The sequence below is a fragment of the Salvia hispanica genome, chromosome 1, assembly GCF_023119035.1.
Source record: "Salvia hispanica cultivar TCC Black 2014 chromosome 1, UniMelb_Shisp_WGS_1.0, whole genome shotgun sequence".
In the NCBI taxonomy this organism is placed as follows: domain Eukaryota; kingdom Viridiplantae; phylum Streptophyta; class Magnoliopsida; order Lamiales; family Lamiaceae; genus Salvia; species Salvia hispanica.
Window position 1 is genome coordinate 17,852,433 of NC_062965.1, and position 22,478 is coordinate 17,874,910.

General features: G+C 33.5%; 2 protein-coding genes and 1 long non-coding RNA gene across 3 annotated transcripts; 1 reads left to right on the forward strand and 2 right to left on the reverse strand.

Moving 5' to 3' along the window:
- Positions 1 to 3,183: 3,183 nt before the first annotated feature.
- Positions 3,184 to 3,537, reverse strand: LOC125188854 (glycine-rich protein 5-like). Its single transcript, XM_048085919.1, has one exon. It carries the CDS (start codon positions 3,535 to 3,537, stop codon positions 3,184 to 3,186), a length of 354 nt encoding a protein of 117 aa, XP_047941876.1.
- Positions 3,538 to 11,723: 8,186 nt separating this feature from the next.
- Positions 11,724 to 12,604, forward strand: LOC125188863 (polyphenol oxidase, chloroplastic-like). The gene is made up of 2 exons (XM_048085931.1): positions 11,724 to 12,071; positions 12,209 to 12,604. Exons 1-2 carry the CDS (start codon positions 11,724 to 11,726, stop codon positions 12,602 to 12,604), a joined length of 744 nt encoding a protein of 247 aa, XP_047941888.1.
- Positions 12,605 to 15,356: 2,752 nt separating this feature from the next.
- Positions 15,357 to 16,605, reverse strand: LOC125206759. Its single transcript, XR_007173916.1, has 3 exons — positions 16,435 to 16,605; positions 15,950 to 16,014; positions 15,357 to 15,447 (listed from the first exon to the last, which is right to left on the reverse strand). It is a non-coding gene; the product is annotated as an uncharacterized LOC125206759 (long non-coding RNA).
- Between the last annotated feature and the right edge of the window lie 5,873 nt (positions 16,606 to 22,478).

Below are 22,478 nucleotides of genomic sequence, written 5' to 3' on the forward strand. Positions count from 1 at the left end.
ATTTATATATTTTTGTCATAATAATTGGTAGTCTAATTAAGGCTTACTTTTTATACTATTATTATTGTTATAAGAGCGGTACGAAGCAAGCTGAAAATTTCCGACATTGACTTTGGAAATTCTTCACTAACTTAACTTCGTTTTGCAGGAAAAATGATTATTATAAGACTTAGATGCAATTGCTTAAATCACTTTTGATAATTGAGCTATGTTGACCAATTCAACTTTAGAGAAACCCCTAAAATATTAAGTGGAAATGTAGATGAAATTTTCTATTGGGTTGAGATTCCATATATAATAAAATTGATATTTTTTTGATGAAATTGTATGAAAATTGTAGTCCGGTTACTTGTGTTGGAGGGTCGTTTACTTTGAGTAACGACTGGCATGGAAATTCAACGATCCTATCCCATTTTGAGAGTTAGGATGAGCTTGAGTGATTCGATTCAATAACTTGAAATGGTAACAATCATTTGTGAAGATATTATTATTATTTGAAGACCATATCAACGAGTTTAAGATATAAATTGTCTTGGCAATTTTTTTTGAAAGAGCGAACTTTAAAATCGATCACTAAAAAATGGTGTTTGCATGTTTTAAGTAGCTGAATTCGAAAAATTACACAACAAATCTTTGAAAAATGCAGTCGCCCTATATTTTGCTGCTATTTAATCACTTCTTTTCGGGCATGAAGATTAAAAAGAGATTTTAAATATATTAAGTAACGAGATAATAAAGTAGGACAGATAAAAAAATAGAGAGAATATAAAGTAAAAGAGGAAATAAAGTAATAGCGTTGAAAAGTGTTACTCCCTCCGTCCCAAGGAAGATGACCCCTTCCTTGGGCGGCACGGGATTTTATGCAGTTATATTTTGTGTGGTAAGAGGAGAGAGGGAATAAAGTAGAGATAAAGGTGTTTCCATTTTAAGTAATGAGTCATCTTGATTGGGACAAACCAAAAAAGAAAGTGAGTCATCTTTAATGGGACGGAGGGAGTACTTTTTACTAAATAAGGAAGTGACTCCATAATAATGGAATGTCTCCAAATGGAAAAATGATTCCATTATCGTGGACGGAGGAAGTACGTGAGCCGAAAATTTTTGTGCCATGAATGGAATAATTGGACTAAGTTTTTCGAAAACTTTCTTGGATATGGACTTTTGTGATGACATTCTCCCATCCCTAAAAGAATTGGTTAAAGGTTAATTAGTATAATGGCCCATATTCTCACCTAGAAAACAACATCAACCTAAATTTTATTCGGCCCATAACGATGAATGCCATGATTATAGGTTAATTGGTTATTACCGATAGAACCGATACAATAATTGTTTGGAATTAAGAAATCGAGAATCAAGCGAAGAAAATCGAGTCAAGAATTGCAATCAAGAAGAGATTAAACCTAGAAATGATATACCAGTAAGGAATTAAATACATTGATTGGTAGTGATTTACAATATTGTAAAAAAAAGAAGTAATGTAAGTAAGTTTATATGTTTTTGCCAAATTATAATTTGCATATCAACGTTAAAATTTATTTGTAAATTATCAAACACTTATTTGTGTTAATTATCCCTAACATGCTGAAACTATAGATTTATTTTGATTTTGCTACCAATCATACTATAAAACCTAATTCATGATTTTTTTTTATGTCAGTGGAATTTTTTTTAACCGTTCCATAATCATATTTGAAGGAAATTATGTATGATACCGCAGGGACAAAATATTAAACTATTTAAACATTATCGTCAAATACACCTAGTTAGTCACATCTCTAATTTTAAATAGGTACACGCCACGTACGTCAACAATTTTAGCTCGTAGTACACCTGAATTTTTAGTCATGGGATAAGTAAGAAAAATGTAAATGATATACTAGTAATTAACCATTTTTAAAATTAAGGGAATGACAAAAAATGACAAACTTTGTGAGTTTTTCCACCAACTTGCTTTTTATGAATGAGATGATTAATTTAACCGTACAACTTGAATTTGTGTTCAAGTGGCTAATTGGCCTTCTAATTATTCAGATATACATATATAGTTGTGTTTCTCTTGTCTCTTTCGTTGGAGGATCTCTAGGCAATATCATGGTTAAACATTTAACAATAACTAGAACTTTCATCATCAACGATGATTTATATAATAAATTACTCCCTCTGTCCCATTAAAAATGCAACGTTTTCCATTTTGGGTTGTCCCACTAAAAATGAAACGTTTTCTAAAATAGAAACATCACCCTCTCTACTTTTTCCTCTCTCTTACTTTACTCTCTCTTCATTAATTCACAAAACAACACTTGCATAAAATCATGTGCCGGAAACCAAATGTTTCATATTTATTGGGACGGAGAGAGTACATGACAATCTTAGGAGTTGGGTTTTTCAATGTTTATTTTAAATATTTTTTTTAGTAATGAGGCTAAACTTTTAATAACTTTGTACTTATAACTCCGTCCACCGTGACGCGGTTTCAAAAATTGGATGGTAATATTTACCCTACTCATATTTGACACATACACAAAAGGATGAGATTATAAGTGTAACAAGATTACGGTAATTAAATATATAATATTTACCATATTTTTTTTCCTAGTAAATGAGTTTAAATATTAGATACATATAGAACACTAATAAAACGATATACCGATATACGGATATACTAATATGCTAACTAATTTTAAAGTGCTAACGTACATCCAGTCACGTGCTGCCACGTGGCACGAAAAATGCAATATTATATACAGAAAAATGCAATATGCATGTGTAAAAGTTATAATTGAATTTCAACAGATTGCATTTTTATTATATGTAGATTGCATTTTTTATTGTTGAGTTTTGTATTTTCGATATTAACTATTTAAAATGCAATTTATGTGAAAATGCAAAACTTAACAATAAAAAATGCAATTTTCCTATAACTAAAATGCAATCTGCGGAAATGCATGAACAACTTTACAAATGTGTATTGCATTTTTATATATACAATATTACATTTTTCGTGCCACATGGCAGCACATGGTTGGATATATGTTAGCACTCTAATTAAGGATGCGCCCTAGTGCTCCCCTACCGATATATATATAACTTTGGGACAAAGGAGAAAGTACATAACAAGTGATTCACGGAAATGACAAAATTAAAGAATAGTTCCACAGAGTGAATTCGTTGTAAATTTACTCAACCTCCACTGCCACCGCAGCCTCCTCCACATCCACCACCACCATCTCTGCCACCGCCATCATCGCCACCTCCGAAGTCAACGCCCCATCCGTCGCCAATGGCAACGGCGACGACGGCGACAGTAGCCGCGCCTGCCCCAAGAACTACTATGCCACCATCCTTGGCTCCATTGCTTACCGCCTTATCACCTCTCTCGATGTCGTGGCGAGGAGGTGGAGGCGGACGAGGGGCGCCCACGGCGGCGGGCCTTTTCTTTTTCTGGCGTAAACTGCATAAGCAACACAAGACTATAATTGCTGCGGCGACAGACACTAAAACAATTACTCCTAGTACAATTGCATATGTTTCCATGCTAGCGAATATTAATTACTCCCTCCGTCCCAGATAATTCGACCCAGTATTTCATTTCGGGGCGTCCCACATAATTTGTCTCATTTCACTTTTACCATTTTTGATAGTGGACCTCATATTCCACCTACTCATTCCTACTCACATTTTATTATAAAACTAATACTTTAAAAGTAGGGCCTACATCCTACCAACTTTTTCAACTCACTTTCTATTAGATTTCTTAAAATCTGTGCCGGGTCAAAGTGTTCCAAATTATCTGGGACGGAGGGAGTACATAACTATCATCCAACCGCTACATTTATATAGGAGTGATATTCATTTAAATATCGAAATTTGGTCTAAGTTCTAATCAGTCTCAATAGGTATAAAACGAGAGAGTATTAAATTGTAAATTTTCATTTTTTAATAAAAATTTCCACCAAATTACATATTTCGTTAAAATAATACGTGCTTCTTTTTTATTACCTTTCTTATTTTAATGCGACAATTTCGATTTGAGCTCATCAAATTAGTTATTGTTTTTTACATAGATAGACAACTGAGAAAAATTAAAAGATTCTGATATAATATTTCTTTCTAAACTAACTGAACTGATCGTAGTCTAATAAGATTTCGATATTTAAGTGAGTTTAACTACCGTATCTTTTATCTTGCGTTTGTATTTTAAAAGAGTGGATCTATCTTTTCATAATGATAGAAATCCATATGGTTCTATGACTTCTATCATACAACCAATTGGTGTCGGGAGTAAAGACTCATAGATTTATATAGTGGTTTTAGTTCCCTTTTTATATCGATTTGAGATAGTTTTATTTTATTTTTAGATCATAGTATAAAAATAAATATAATTTTTTTTTTTGCAACTTGGAGTATATACATTTTATCATATAGATTTAATTTTCTCGATTTCTCTCAGTGCACGCATATAGATGTACCTACCCCTCCCATATGTACTACTCCCTCCGTCCACAAACAATAGATCTATTATTGTTCGGCACAGGTTTTAATGTAGAATTGGTAAAGTAAGAGAGGGGGGGAGAAAAAGTAGTAAAGTAAGAGAGATAGGGAGAAAAAGTGAATAAAGTATGAGAGAAGGAAGAAAAAGTGAGAAAAGTATGAGAGATAAACTTTCCATTTTTAGAAAGTGATCTATTTTTTGTGGACGTCCCAAAATGACAAAAATGATTTATTTTTTATGGCCGGAGGAAGTAGATTGCATCTAGGGAATTTGTTGGATAGCACAATTCTCGTTAACCTCGTTGCTGATTAAAAAAAGTCATACTAGTGTTTTTTTAAGGGAAAAAATTTGGTTAATTTTTGTCTAACTCCACAACTTTTGAAAATGACTGAGTATCCATGATATCATACTATTTGGTGGAAATTGTGTAATAGTATGGAAATTGTGTATGATATGATGGATGAAACATATTATGTGGACAAAATGTCATGCTACTTAAACGGGCATTGTTTGATTTAATAGTCAGTTATGTCTCTAATTTTTACACAGGTACAAACTACGTCAATAAATTTGGACTCATAGTGCGGGCTGATTTTTCGTCACAGGATAATTAAATGCCAAAGTTGTGATATAATTGACCATTTTCAAAACTACAAGAATGGCCAGAAATGACAACGTTGTATGTTTATTCGTCAACTTGAGTACTTGACCTTTTTTTTCAACTTGCTTTTTTTAAATGAGATGATTAATTTAACAGTGCCACTTGAAATTTTCGTTCAAGTAAGCTAACTGGCCATCTAATTATTCAAATACTATATACTAGTTCAAGGCTACAAAACCCTAGATTTGTGTTTTTTCTTGTCTTTTCCGTAGGAGGATCTCTAGACATTATCAATAATTAATTAACTAGAAATTTCATCATCAACAAAGATTTACACATGACAATCTTAGGACGTAAGAACCTAGTGAAAAGTTAGAAATGTGTACACGTTGGATTTTGAAATGGTCTGAAATTTTTTTATGAGATAAACTTTTTATAACTTTATTCATATAATGTTAAAACATGATGCTATAAATTTACTAAACCTCAATAGCAACCTTCACAGCCACCACCGCCGCAGCTCCCTCCGCCAGTAACAGCAGCCGCGCCAGCGAAAAAAGCCTACAAATTTTATATAGTTGACAAATTGACATTGGCTTTGGAATTTCCTCACTTATTGGTTTGTATAAATTCAATTTTTGCGTATGTGATTTTTGGCCCAATTATTTTTATATCGAGGCCTACTAATAAAAGCCCAATACGTACTTAAACTCTCTTACCTTTGTAGTATAGGCCCAGAACTAATAAAATGCAATTCAACGTGTTGCGAGATATGTAAGCGAGATAATAAAAAGATACTCTTAACTCTAATAAACTAATTAGTAAAGTAAGAAATAAAAGTAACTATAATAATAAGATTAATTATCAACGGGTATCCAAACTCGACCCAAACTCAATCGAAAATTGTCATGTTCTTACTGAGTCGATCGAGTAAGAAGACGGATACGATAAAGTTTGACACTAATTCATTAATTTCATGCGTATTCATATTGCATCGAATATTGCAAACCTTAATTTTAAATATTATTCATTTGTGAAAGTTCCCCTAATAGATTGATGACCATATCAATGGTTTTTTTTAAATCTTATTTTAGTATCCAAATTAATTATTACTCTGTTCTTCTTAAAAAATAATCTTATCTCGCTATTTTGGTATGTCTATCAAAATTACTCCCTTCGTCCCGCTTTAGGAGTTCCGGTAGATCAATTCGGGCGTCCCACTTTAGGAGTCCCGATTGGGATAAACTAATAAAAAATATCTGCAAAGTAAGTAAAAAAGTGTTACAAGTGGGTCTCAACATCTACTACAACATTTATTTATTACACACTCAATTAAAAGTGGGTCCCAACATTCATTACAACATTTATTTATTACACACTCAAACACGGGACGGAGGAAGTAGTTTATTTATGTTTCTATAAAATTTTCCATCACGCATTACCGTTCTCACTATCCACTGATGCATTACAGTACTTACAAACTTCGCATTAAAACTAATTTTGTCCTCAAAATCTCTAAGAAAGGGGGACGAATTAAGAAAGGAGTACCATATAAATTTAAATATTATTCCCTCCGTTTTTTAAAAATAACAACTTTTCATTTTAGTCCGCTCTTTAAAAATAGCAACTTTAAAACTTTCTATTTTATGAAATCTTTACACCCCTATACATCAATTTATTTACCACTTACACCACTACAATTAACAACTTAAAGTGGACCCCATGATCTACTAACATTAACTCCATTACTTTTTTCGATCCCTCTTTCTTATTTTATCAATTTTTTATTTTCTCTCTTACTTTACCAATTTTTTCCCCTCTCTCTTACTTTACAAAATTATGCATTAAACCCCGTGCCGTTTCAAACCTACATATTTTTTAAAAAAGGAGTGAGTAAATTAATTGTCATTTGCCATCTTATCGGGCAACCACGACATATAAATACAAACAATCACATTATATATATAAAAACGCTTTCGGTCTCCTAATAAAACAAATACTATAATCTATTTAATAAAACGATGTGGTGATGAGAGCAATTCCAATTATGCGTGTTAGAATTCCTATTTTTGTATACAATAGTAATATTAAATAAGGCATGGTGCACATGGTATTGAATGCTTCAATGATGACAAAATTATGTATCTAAACCATGGGAAAAAACTGTGCTCACCTAGAATTAATAATCTTAAATGAATCCAATATATGTAGGCTCAATTCGGTTATGAAGCTAGTTTTGGTGTCTTACTATATCCAGTCCATCCCAACGAAATTATTTTATTTTTGAAATGTTTTCAAATGTAGTCTACTTTATTAACTTGAAATGTGGGGGAAAGATAAATAAGTGGCACGTATAACAGTTATATATAAATTACATTTGTCAATATTGAACATTAAATTTATTCTAGTTATAATATGCGTTAAAAAATTGAAAGTGACTATCATGTGGGACATTTTCTTTCAACCGTTCAAGGAGTCATTTAGGTGAACGATGGATGTTGCTTTTTTTTTATGTATTACAAAACGTTCAAGCTGAGAAAACAGCAAGCAATAGAATAGTAACATTAAAGAAATAGTAGTTCAATAAAAATAACAACAAAATTTTCATGTAATCAATGTATAGACAAAATATGCTTTGATGGTTTCAACCCTTATCTATTTGATGGATGAGACGCGTATTACCAACTGACTTGTACTTCCTCATCACGACCAAGATTTATCTAATCTTTAAATAACAAGCTGTTTTCTAGATCATGTAAAACAAAATGTATGTAGTACTTTGCATTCAAGATCTATCTTATATTCAAATAAAAGTTGTTTTCTTGATCATATAAAACAAAATAAATTTATTGTACTTTGATAAGATTTAGGTTTCTGCATTTTGCTCAATGCACACTATTAGATGTAACTACCCACTAATCAAGAATAATTAAAAAACACACTCATAGGTGCTAGATCGATTCATTGACTTTATTGGATAGAATAAATCACGTTGTTGATTAAAAAATTGAAATAATATTTTGAATTGCCACGAGAAGATTTTTTTTCGCTCAAGTAGCCAATTCGTCTTTCAAAAGGATTAGGGTTATGAGCCAATTGGTCTTTTAAAAGGATTAGGGTTTATCTTCTCTCTCTTTGGAGGATCTCTAGGCATTATCGTTATAGTAAGATGTTTTTGGTAGTGTTCGGATTATCGACTGCAACAGGCCTCAAACTAATATTGTCCACTTTGGATCACTCTCCGAAGGCCTTAAACTAATTGAGGTTGGACAAAAGTTGTACTACACCTTCCAACTTCCCTCAATCTCCCGATGTGGGATGAGTTTGTACCCAACATATAGTACATTGGAATTAGAATTGCACCTAAAATTAAAATTGTAATTGGAATTTATGTACCACATTGAATTGAGGATATAGAATTGGAATGAATCTTCGATTTCAAATTCAATATTAGTACCACAAAATTACCTCAATTACAATTCCAAATCATATCAATTCTATAATTTGAATTCCATATACAAAGTATATATTTGAAATTTCTAAGAATTATAAAAGTGGACACCTTCATACATTGTATACACATATCACACATGTTGCACACATACTCACACAAGGCACACATTGCACGCACACCTATACAATGTACATATTGAGCGCGCACACACACGCAACACATAATTCATACACACATACGACATATACACACACAAGACATACACTGCACATAGCGCACACATACTAACACAACACACACACCACACTCACATGACATACCGTACATATATTGCACACAACAAATAATACAAACACTGCACACATATAACACACAATATACATAATACACACACAATACATATACAACTTCGGATTTTGAGGATGAGGGCTCTAGTAAATGTTAACAGTTGTGAGGTATTTATCGGTGTCAACGTAATTGGAAGCAGTTGCGACATTGACACAAGTTCACAACTTTTTGATGATGGGGAAACATTAATCTCTATCCATAGTTTGCAATTGCATAACCACAGAATTTCAGTCAAACTACTCTATATGATATTAATTAATATATCTTCAGGTGGTCCTGCGTGTATATATCATGTTATACAGTTGAAATATCATTTTGTATTTCTTGATGATACATGTGCCCTTACTAGAAAAGGAGAAGAAGCCGACAACAAATCTAATTAACAATTTATGAAGAATCCCAACCCTTTATTTAATATATGGAACCAACAACTTATGCACGAATTATAATGCTACAACTTAATTAATTTAGGAATGAATTAGTGAGCTTAGCACATGCCATTAATTGTTATATTTTTAAATCATCTTCTAAATAATTAAATGTAAACCTTCCTTCATCGTGCGTCGTGCGAGTGGTTATGGATAAGTCTCATCATTAATACAAATATTTTTTTGCTTTCTCTTTTATATTCTACCAGTTTTGAATAAAATTTGTGTCGTCCCCAAAATAAGTAGAAGAACTTACATATATATTTTGTGTGATTTTAAAAATCATAATCATAAAAGTCATTTTTCCAGAAAACTTAACTTTCGTACCATATATTTAATCCGTCCAGCCATAAACGAGATGCTTCTTTTGTGCACGAGTTAAAGTAGAAGAGTAAAGAGAGAAAACAAAAGTAAAAATGAGTCGTTTATTGTAGGATATAGGGAGTAACATCTTTAGCCATACTAGTGACAGATCTCTCTCATCAAATGAAACACATACGTATATATTATGTGCTAGCACTACCCTTATGTAAAATATAAAATGATTTAGAATACTTCTTAGACCATTCAAACGTCTATTTCATATATCGATGTGTTGAAGATAATATTCTTAATTATGTATGGAAATTTTCCAATTTCAGTATTCAATTAAACTGGGCATGGTGCACATGGCATTGAATACTAGCTTAATGAAGATTAAGGCATCCACCCAAATTTATTTGTTGGTCTTTTGGCAAGTGTGTACCGGTGCATAAGGAAAGAAATCATTAATAATGACATAACATAAAAGATATTGTTCAAACACTTTTGAACGTACTTTTAAATTAATATCAGACTCTAGTTTGTTCATATTTGATTATTGAGACAATCAAGCCAAAATATAAAGTATGGACTAATAAAAATATTCATTTTAAGATAATAAAATTTAAACTAAACTGTGAACGTAGGAGTGAGTCGATACGGTATACCGTATCAAAACTGACATATAGTAGTACTTAGCCGTTTTGAAAGTTTCAGATTGAGGAAATATTATACAGTTACCTTATCGGAATTTTCGGTATTACCGAACTTATATTATGACCAATTTTCAATATCAATACCATCGATATTTCGGTATGTTGTACCAAATTCGATATATCATATTTTTACAGTATGCCGAATTTTAGTACAACATAGTGCAATACCAAGTTTTTATGTCCGCTCACACATGATAGAAAATTCGGTATACTGCTGCATAGCATATTGTTGTCGTAACGGAATCTTCTGATACAAAATAATACCGTGTTGAAAATCACACTATACCAGAATATTAATATTCTTAATATTTTTTCAATACGAAAAGTGCGGTACAACACTTTTTTGTTCTATTTTCCCACCCTTGCCTGCATGCAACTACAAGATATAACCATTGCCGGATACACATTTTATGTGTGGGACAGTGGGAGGGCTTAAGCCCCTGTTAAGCTGTGATTTATTTTTATACAGGTAATATTTTTAAATTTTGATATTTTGTGTTTATCATTGTAAAAAAGCCTCTATCATCCAAAAATGATTATTCTCTTAGTTTGATACTATGTGCATTTATATCTAGGTTGACATGGGTTTGTACTCTGCATGAAAGTCCTCAGACGTAAAGACATGCCTTCACTTTACACCAAGTCCTACTAAAGCTAATTATCACAAAGTTTTTTTAAGAAACATAAATTTGAAATCAAGAAGTGAAGGCAGTTTAGTTAATTTAAAAATTAATCAATGACATAAATCACAGAGATTGATAAGGGCTCAACCGCCTACAGCTCGAGCCCGCCGACATCACCACTCCCATGGTATACCCGAGCTGCCCCAAATTGCTGCCGAGCCGGAGACTATGTTTAGTCAAGTGATATTTATCTTTAATTATTAATGTACTAATTCTTTATCATTGAGTCGAACAAATTAATGTAATCGCGATCCTTTCTAGATTTTTCGTGTAGGTTCTTTCTAGATTGCAAAAGAGAGTCAAACTGCATAGGTCCATAGATAACTTTATGAATATTAGAATTATCTTTTCTACTTTCTCTCCCTCATTTACTCTATATTTTCAAAAATCTCGCAAAACCCTAACCCTAGGAAACTAGGATTTCATCTCCTTCACACTCGCATCGGCGACAACTTGCCATCCAGCTGCCGTCTGTTGTCCTTTCCTAGGTACCTCTGGTGCCACACACATACACACACATTTAATTATGTATAAGAACTTCAAAAGTTGTATGGATTGGTTTTGCACATCATATTTAATGAAGGAGGTGAACATCAAAAATATATTATTGTCAGTAAATTTTCACTTCAAATACACAATATATTATGATTAATGCAAGTGTTCTCAACAATATCTAGGTTTTCATTTTCTTTAACCAAATGCAACAGGAAATGATGGTGCAGCCCGACTCTGCCCTCGCATTCATGGGCCAGCCTTACAGGGCCGGTGATCCGCCACCAGGAGGTGCCAGTGGCGGGACATCCAAGCGCGGATCCCACGCTGGCATCCATGTCTGGACCGGAAACCCCGACAATCCTTTGAATGAAAACATGGGGAACTTCTACTCTGCAGCAAGGGACCCCATCTTCTACTGCCATCACACTAACGTCGACAGAATGTGGACCGTCTGGGAAGACCTCCCGGCTGATTACCCTAAAACCATCGATGATCCCGATTTCTTGGACGCGGCCTTCATGTTCTACGACGAGAAGAAGAACCTCGTGCGCGTAAAGTCCGCAACTGCTTGGACACTACACGCATGGGATACACCTATCGATCCGGCGACTTTAGGCCATGGAGGTACTACAGACCACCTACGAGAGAAGTCCCAGCCAACGTCCAACAACTATCTGAAATGGTGCAGACTGCGGCCCAAGCCTTCCCGGCCTCGCTCGCGGAGACAATAAGGGTTGTGGTGCCCAAACCGGCGAAAGGAAAAGCGGACGAAGTGCTCCTCATCCAGGGCATTGTCACGGACAACAGCAAGCTCATCAGTTTCGATATCTACGTCAACGACGACGAAAACAGCACGGATGAGGCGGTGAGTGCGGAGCGTGCCGGGAGCTTCACGCAGGTCCCGCACAGGTCTAGGAGCGCGGAGACTCCCAGCGACCTCCGCATCATCTTGACTGAGCTCTACAAGAATATTAACATTGCGGATGATGATGATATCATTGTCGTCACCATCGTTCCCCGCTCCAACGGCGACGCTGTCACCATTGGTGGTGTTAAGATCGAAACTCGCGTTCCCGCTGCTTAGTTAGTTCATTCGCCGATCTTTCTCAGTTTCTGCTTTTGCTTTATGATCAATCAGCCTTTGTTTCCAATAACAGTGCATTTTCGGCCCTGCTTTCTTTGTGTTTTCTATGTACCAATGCCGAAACGTTGAATCATTTCCTTTGATTAATATAAGTCTTTCTATTATCTGGTAGAATATGTGCAAAGGGGTGCGGTATGTTGCTAACTCTATTAAAATGTCAACGTAATTATGTGTTGAAATTTTAATGTTATCGGATTGACATTTTTAATACACTGCGTTGATGAGTTAACAGAGTTAGCAATTGATCACTCCTCGTGCAAACAAATTAGGTTTTCCTTATACATGTAAATCTACTCTCTAAGAGTATTAAACACATATTCCCTCCGTTCTTTTTTAATTGAGATATTTCTTTTCGGTACGGAGATTAAGAATAGTACGTTAAATGGATGATGAATAAAGTACTAAGAGATAATAAAGTAAGAAAGATGAAAAGAGAATAAAGTAAGACTTGAATTTACTACTTGCTAAAAATACAAATGACGGAATTATATTAGAAATTTCCAAAATAGAAAAATGGTTCAATTAACAGAGAATGGAGGGAGTACTATTGAACGTAATATATAGATCTATTCCATCCATCCTTTCTCAAACATGGCGTCAGAGAAGGAAATTTGAGGCTCAGAGAATTCTCTTTTGGGGTTTGTATACTAAAAGATGATTCGAGCGTACATGTCTTTGTACAGTCAGCTTGTGCATGTATACAAGAAACGCCACGTCCACTTGTTTACCTATTTATGTGAATAAATAATATAATATAATGGTTTATTATTGAAATATGATAAACAAGTCTAAGGATTTTTACAAAGAAGGTCAAGTAGGGAAATTCGATGAATCTCCTCATGAGTTTTCCAGTAGGGGACTTGGCCAGATCTAATAAGAAGAAAAACATATTCACAACCTAGATAGACTTTGACTACCTATTGGTACGGTTGCGGTGTTTGTGATAATTCTCTCTTACCTAAGAAGAGATTAGTAACACCGGTGTGGTAAAGCATTGAAAGGATCTAATCCGAAATGTATTCTTTATTGCTATCTACTGAAAGAATATATTTCAGAAAGTTTAGTATTTTCTAGTCTATGATATTAATATCAATATTGTTTATTCAATCAAACGTCACTTTGACTTATCAATATGTGAGAGTTTGTACGTAACTCAAGTTCATGATATCTTGGGTGGTAGTAATTGAATAACATGAAGGTATTGGAATATTATTTCATAGAATTCGCGTGCCCAGTGTGGTATGATTAAATCCCTAAGGGGTGATCCCCAAGAGGTGTTTGAAAAAGGAATTTATTATTTAGAAAACTGCGCAGTTGGAATTTATTCCACGAATAATAAATAAAGTTTCAAACTAGAAAAAATCTTTGGAGAATTAATTTAATTCTAGTCACATAGCAGACAAAAGAATTAAATTGACGGATCAAGATAATCTTAAACGCGGGAAATATTATAAAATAAAATGGACCCAAGTTGTTTGTAATTTGGTGATTTAAGTGGGAGTGCAATATTATTCATTAGTGGAACAAAATAATATTCCATTGATAATATATTAAATCATGGGTCATTTGTTTTAATTAGTAATTTATCTAATGGGTGAGCCCAACACTTAAGTCATTTCATGGATCCCCTTACTAGCCCAATAAGGTCCACTATAAATAATGAATGAAAGGGAAACCCTAGCACACAATCCAAGACACCTCAAACCCTAATCCTAGGAGGCAAAGTCGGCGCCTCCCTCTTCTCTCTCACTTGTCTCGATTTTTGTGCCTAGCACGTGGGAGAATTAGGGTTTTGATTATTGTTCTTGATCTATCCTAATTCATAGGATTAGATCTAGACAATTTGGTGTTTGTATTTGGGTTTCCCTAGATCCATTCAAAGTTATTTAATTGATTATCTAAGATCCGCCCACACGGATGGAGAATCAAGGACAAGGGAATAGTACGGAAGATTCGTGGTCGATAAACCAAGGATCTCCGGGTGGTGCAGCTAGCAACGTCAATCCAATGATGGATTATGAGGTAACAATCGAATCTACATCGAATATGCATGATTATGTGTTTATTTGATGTTATATCTATAGATCTATGTTTATTGCATGAAATTAGAGTCGAATGTATAATCACCTAAATAAATCCGTTAAGGACCTGTTTGTTTTCCGTGGGCAATTAGGCAAAAACAAGACTCAATACAAACACTCACATATAACACATACTATACATACATACTGATAAGGACGCCAATCTTGAGCCTCAACAGCCCCAGGACTCAGCGACGAAGCCATCGAACAACTTCAGCACGGGGCAGCAAGGATCGAACCATCAAGTATGGAGGAGGAAGCAAGCACGACTCAAGATGAGGGTAATAGGCGATCAATGAGGAAAAAGACGCGTCCACCAAAATAGGTGTCACGACCGCCCTTTTTAGGGTTAATAAATGCGAGTGGTCGCGACTAATGGGACTTTAAGAAATGATAATTTTCTAGGGTTTCAATAAAGTGTTTGACCAAGATAATTAGTATTCAAATAACAAGGGAAAATCAGAGTAAATTTTCAAGCTTCAAATCCAAAGTCAACCGTTATCATAATTAATGATCCAAGAGTGAAAAGAGGTTCAAAAGCGTAATGGAGAAAAACAGTCATAATTCAGTCATAATTCAGCGGAAGCATTCAAGAGAAAGAGTAACGCCATGTATGAAGACACGACGCCCCTCGGAGTTCAAAATAAATCCAACAAAAATTTAGGTTCGACTCAACACTACCCAAGCTCGTCGCTGCTCAACCTGCACATAAAGAAAACACATGCAAGACTGAGTACTATAAAATACTCAGTGGACTAATGCCGAAAACATTTTAATAATTATGCCATCCATACCATAGTGAACTCGAGTTTTGCATTTAGAAAAGAATATCATCGAGTATCACAAAAATAATTATGTAGATTGGCCCGTCAAACAATTTTCCCATTTTCTCAACAATCCATCAAACACAACCTTTCCATGGTGTGACGAAAGTGTGGCCACACTATTCGCCCACGAGACTGGCCGACTAGCAAGGACGACTCCCTGTCTCAACCGTGTACACTAGCATGATAGGGTTTGCGGCCTTACTCAGACCCGAATTCGTTTACATAGCCCTATAGCCTAATGGAGCGAACTCACAAACTAGGCATCAGACACACAACATCATCAAAATAAGCACATGCATGACATAACATTTAAACCACCCTTATAACACCATAATCATGATTTCAAAATATTAAAGAGTTTAGGAAATAAAGCCCACCTCAAGTGCTTAGTCCGAAATTATTTTCTTTCCCTTGATATCACTTCTTGCTTGCAAAGAAACACCTTTAGCATTTTAATAATACATAGATCAACATAACAATTCAAATAAATAAATGAGATGCATGCATCCTATATCTCAAATTATTTTCTTGATCAAGTTTACAAAATTTTTTCCAATTAGAGACTTGGTTATTCCGATTAATTTCTGTCGCACTATATCAAATTTAAATAACCCAAAAACTCAAAAAAAGTACTCCCCTTCTAGCCTCATACATACACCACATTTCCCATTCCACTTTTAAACTCAAGATAAGTTATGAATTTGCTTTCATGAATTAAAGTCCGATTCTTTAATTCAGTTTGCTTCGATTAGTAGACTGATTACAGATCGTGGTAATTGTTTTGATTATGCGATTTGATTGAGTGAAAAACATGCTATGCAGTTCATGGATTGTGGAATTAGATTAGGGAAGAAGATTATACCTGTAGACAGTGAATGAATTGGCTTAGCAAGGATTGGTTTATTCTCTTTCTCACTCACGGTTGATTGGGATTGGGAGAAAGTAGGCTTGTTCTTCTCTATAATCCTGTGTAATGGATGGTCCTTGAATTATTGTGAAAGGAAAAGGTGTATGAAGAATGGTGTGCGATACATTGAAGATTGAGATCAAGAATTTGAATTGAATGGAATTTCTCTGCTCTCTCTCTCTCTAGCTCTCTCTTCTCTCGCGAAACCGATCTCTGTAGTGAATTGAGAAGGAGTGAAATTGTGTGATCTCTGCAGTGAGTGAATTGAGATGCAGTGAATAGTGAATAATTTACTGTTCCCAACATGGAATTGAGTCCAATAAAGGAATTATTAACCACCGTGATTTCAACCAGCATCAATTATTCAAACAGCCACGTCACTTAATCAACGAAGTTGACTCAGTCAACACACAACCAAAACTCCAACTCAAAACTAGGTCACGAAAAAATATAACCAAATTTACTCGCCAATTAATCCACGAACTCAACGACATTAAAAGCATTAAATGCTAAAAAAAAATTTAGGATTCAAAAGGTGCAGCGTTACAATAGGACTCACATTCGGTGTGAGCACGAGTTTCAAAAAGTGTAAAGAATACTGAGTTGGAAAAGTTAGGGAAATATGTGGCTCACTTTTTTATATTGGTTTTATAATAAAATGTGAGTGGAGCGAGTTAGTGGATTGTGAGGCCTACTTACCATTCATGGTAAAAGTGAGGACTCTTATTGTGGGAATGACCGAAATGCCAAAATGTGACCCTTATTGTGGGACAACGAGAATATTTTATATAGGATAAATTTTGATAAATCTTTTCGTTTTTTTTAATTTTTTCCCAAATAGTAAGTCGAATCAAGCAGAGTCCGAACTTTGTAAATACCAGAGTCCATTAGACAGTAAAAACATTGAGAATTAAGAAAGGAGTAAAAATTTAATTTCTCAATCTATTGAGCGAAAACTTCGATAGGATCTGGCACCCTATAACATATAATGCCAGAGCTAGGATTTTGATGAAGAGGGCTCAAGTAAATATTAACAGTGGTGAGATATTTATCGGTGTTAAAGTTATTGGAAGTAGTAGCGAAACTGACAAAGTTAACGACTTTTTGATGATGGGTAAACAATCTCTATCCATAGTTTGCATAACCACAAAATTTCAGTCAAACTACTCGATGATAGTAATTTATATATTTTCAGGTGGTCCTGCGTGTATATATCATGTTATACAATTGAAATATCATTTTGTATTTCTTGATGATACATGTGCCCTTACTAGAAAGGGGAGAAGAAGCCGACAACAAATAAAATAAACAATTTAGGAAGAATCCCAAACCTATATTTAATATATGGAACCAACAACATGTGCACGAATTATAATGCTACTACTTGAATAATTTAGAAATGAATTAGTGACCTTAGCACATGCCATTAATTGTTCAATTTTTTAATCATCTACTAAATAATTAAATGTACACCTTCTGTCATCGTGCGTCGTGCGAGTGGTGATGGATAAGAGTCTTATCCATCATATAAAATAGATTGAAACAATGAAGAAAAAATAATTAAAGTCTCATTTAATATCATTCTTAGTTATTAAATTTATGTGTTTAATTTCATAGAAACATGAAAAGGAATTTGATTCCTAAAAAGTTAAAAAGAGAAATAGTTATGCCCAAAAATAGTTCTCTTTTGCTATTTTTGTCTATTTTTAATAATTTATTACTTGTACATGTTACACTATTAACAGACTGTTGATGTGGGTTCCATCATCAACGAACACATTCAAATATTATTATTTTTCTTTCTCTTTTGTACTCTGCCAGTTTTGCTTAATTTGTGTAGTCCCTAAATAAGTAAAAATACTTACATATAATTTTTGTCTAACTTTAAAAATCATAATCCTAAAAGTCATTTTTCCAGATAACTTAACTTTTCTACCTTATAGTCAATCCGTCCCGCCATAAACAACACGCCTCTTTTGATCACAAGATTTAAGAAATTGATATATTAAGAATTAAATGGAGAGAGTAAAGTATGATAGAGACAAAAAGTAGAAAAGTTAAGAGAGAAAAAAGTAAAATGACTCGTGTGTTATAGGATGGATCGAGGGGGTAATTAACATGTTTAGCCATACTAGTGACAGATCTGTCTCATCAAATAAAACTCATATTATGTGCTAGCACTACCCTTATGTAAAATATAAAATGATTAAGAACACTTCTTAGATCATTTAAACGTCTATTATATCGATGTGTTGATGATAATATTCGTAATTATGTGTGGAAATATTCTAATTTCTGAATTCAATTAAATAGGGCATGGTGCACATGGCATTGAATGCTAGCTTAATAAGATTAAGTATATAATCTGACATAAAAAGAATAGTATAATTCTTGCTGGCATCCTGCTTGTAGATGATTGAGGCATCCACCCAATATTAATTTGTTGGTCTTTGGCAAGTGTGCACCGGTGTTTAGGGGAAGAAATCATTAATAATGACCTAACATAAAAGTTACCGTGGAGAAAAGATAAATGTACATAAATTATAGATGTACATAATATCCGTAAATTTTTAAATTTAAGTGAATTTAATTAAAAATTAGTTTTGTTACTTATTGTATTATATGTAGCAATAAGAAAGAAGTGATATAGAAATTTTATGTCGAATCATAACATGATTTTCAGCTTGATTTGAATTATTTATACAATATTTAATAAGAAAATATTTTTTGCTTAAATATTTGTATATTTAAGTAAAAATTTAAATTTTTTTCAAAGTGATGCAAAATGATTAATATAAAATTTATTTTAAATTAATTAATGTTTATAAAACGACTTTCAATGTAAAATGTTAAAAAAAGTTCAGTTATGTACGTACAATTATGTACGTTTATCACTAAATATTGTTCAAACACTTTTTAAGGTACTTTTAAATTTGACATCAGACACTAGTTTGTTCATATTGAGACAATCCACCCAAAATACGAAGTATAGACTAATAAAAATATTCATTTTAAGATAATAAAATTTAAATTAAAGTGTGAATGTAGAGAGGATGGGTACGGTATACTTTATAAAATTGTCATATAGTAGCACATAGCCATTTCAGAAATTTCAGATTGAGGAAATATTATATCATTCCCTTATTGGATTTTTCGGTACTACCAAACTTATATGACAAATTTTCATCATCGATAGCATATCTATATTTAGGTTTGTTGTACCAAATCCGATATATCATTCTTTTACAATATGCCGAACTTTAGTACAAAATAGTGCATACCAATTTTTATGTTCGCTCACATATGATAGAATATTTGGTATACCGCGGCATAACAAAGTCTGTACTGTGGTCGTAACGAAATCTTCTGATACGATATAATACTGTGTCGAAAATCACACTATACCACATTCTCAATATTTTTTCAATACGAAAAGTGTGATACAACACTTTTTCGATCTGTTGTCCCACTCTTGCATGCATGAAACTACGAGATATATCCATTGGCGAAACACATTTTATGTGTGAGAGGGCTTAAGCCCCTATTAAGCAAATTTGTGATTTATTTTTATACAGATAATATTATCAAATTTGATACATTTTGTGTTAATCATTGTGAAAAAGTATAGCTCCTATACAAAAATTATTGTCTCATTCAAAATTTAAAAAGTATAGCTCCTATGAAAATAAATTCCTGCATCCGCTATCGATAGTCTATTCCACTTAGCAAAGCATTAAATAACGGAACTAACCTACCCCTTATTTCCTGGATCTACTAATATTGTAAAATAACCTCGTTAAACACATGCTTGATATATGTGTAAATTATTATTCAAATTGGTTGTATATCCTAATTGTATCACACATTTTCCCAAGAGAAAATTGCGCCACTTTTGTCGCGTTGCATGTGATTTATCTGTACTTCATATAATTGTAGTCATGGCCTTTCGATTAATTAAAAGGTTACAATATACTCCCTCCGTCCCAATAAAGTTGAGTCGTATTCTTTTTTAGTCCGTCCCAACAAAGTTGAGTCATTTTCTTTTTTAACAAAAGACAAAACATCTAATCACTTTTATTGTATTCGATCATTTACTTTACTTTCTCTTATCTTTTACTTTTTATATCTCTCCTATTTATTTAATATAAATTCTTAATTTCCGTGCCCAATAGTTTTGTATCAACTTTCTTGGGACGGAGGGAGTATCAATTCTTTTACTCCTAGAGTATTTCCTTATATGGTATTTATTGCAAATTTTAAAAAATAGAACGAGAAGAAAAAAAAAATAGTTAATGATAATTATTTCGAAGTATATGTATTCCAGTAGTTCTTTGATGCAAAATGGAGGAAAATAATTAGTATTTTTAACTCTTTTCCACACTTTCTCATATTTTGTAGAATAGATTTTCGGTCATATATTCCATCCTATCATGATATAAAAAAAGATGGTGATCACTAATTTTGATAAAAGTATTTTATTTTTCTTTTTTATGATAAAAATACAAAAAAAAATGCCACAAAAAGGGTATATTTTATGTATTAGCAAATAATTACAAAAGTAATCATGAACATATAACTAAATAAACATATGGATTACTTATCCAATTTGATACGATATGTATTTATGTCGGTGGTCGATATTTGTATATACTCTGGCTCAAAGTCCACAAAGGTAAAGGCGTGCTTTCGCTTCATCTTATTTTTATTGCCTACAAAAGATACTCCCTTCGTTCCTTATTAATACATGCATTCCTTTTCGATACGAAATTTAAAAATAGTGTGTTGAATGAATGGTGAAAAAAGTAAGAGCGAGTAAAGTAAGAGAGACGAAGAGAGAATAAAGTAAAAAGGAGAATTACTTTTTGCTACAAATATAAATGACTCAGTTAACTTGGAACTTTCCAAAATAGAAAAATGACTCTATTAACATGGAACAGAGAGAGTGACTATCACAACTAGGGGGATAACTGCGAGAGATCGTAGAGAAGATATTGATTCGTTCGCGGGGAGAATCCCTTCGAGCAGCCAATTATCGTTCAAATAGGGCTGAGCAAAAAAATAAAATGCATGAATCAAAGAGACGATAAAAATAAGATAAATCTGATATATTCATTGGCTTGAAGAAATTAACAATGTCTCCTATTCATAATAGGAGTATTCTAACTTAATCAGAAAGAAATAAACCTAACTTACTGAACAAGAAATAAATATGCTAGAAAGATATATTAACTAAATAATTAATAAGACATGAGGGATATTCTTGAAGATATTCCCGTATCATACTCCCTCTGTCCCACAAAGATTGATCCATTTTTCTATTTTCGTTCGTCCCGCAAAATTTGTCCCATTTCACTTTTTACCTTTTTTGGTAGGGGACCGACCCTATATTCAACTAACTCATTCCTACTAACATTTTATTATAAAACTAATATATAAAAGTAGGACCCACATTCCACAAATTTTTTAAACTCACTGTTCATAACATTTCTTAAAACTCGTGTCCGGTCAAAATGAGACAATCTTTGTGGGACGGAGGGAGTAATAGAGTAACTGATACAGACTCCATATACAGCCTGCCTCCAACAACATAGTCGAGCTTGCAAGAAGAGAGTTCGGAGTCCAATATTCCTCCTATCGGGCGGCACGAGGCTCGATGTTCGGTGATGGCCTTCTGCATCGAGCAAGAATTGTGTTTTAAACTAGGGTTTTGCTTTCAATGGTGGAGGAGAGGAGGAAGGTCAGTGTGATCTCGTGGATTCTCGAGCTTCTAGATCTGGCATTTGGTTCAATCGGTGCCGGAGGAGGAGCTGTGGATTCCAGTGATTGTTCCTGCTCTGGTTGTTGGAGGTCGCTGAGAATTTCCATGGCGTATTCGAAGGGATTGAGCTGTGGCCTGTGGGACTTTCCACATTTTCTTCTTTTCCCCTAACTTTTATTTTTTAATGTAAATATATGAACTATGATTATTTTTTTATTTTTTCCCCAACAAAAAATTTTAG

What these genes read in the sequence shown, in the direction of transcription:
- LOC125188863 (XM_048085931.1), top strand. Translation starts at nt 11,724, where the DNA reads ATGCAACAGGAAATGATGGTGCAGCCCGACTCTGCCCTCGCATTCATG. An exon ending in AGAAGAAGAACCTCGTGCGC is followed by an intron (nt 12,072 to 12,208) that starts GTAAAGTCCGCA and finishes GAAATGGTGCAG; the next exon opens with ACTGCGGCCCAAGCCTTCCC.
- LOC125188854 (XM_048085919.1), bottom strand. Translation starts at nt 3,537, where the DNA reads ATGGAAACATATGCAATTGTACTAGGAGTAATTGTTTTAGTGTCTGTC.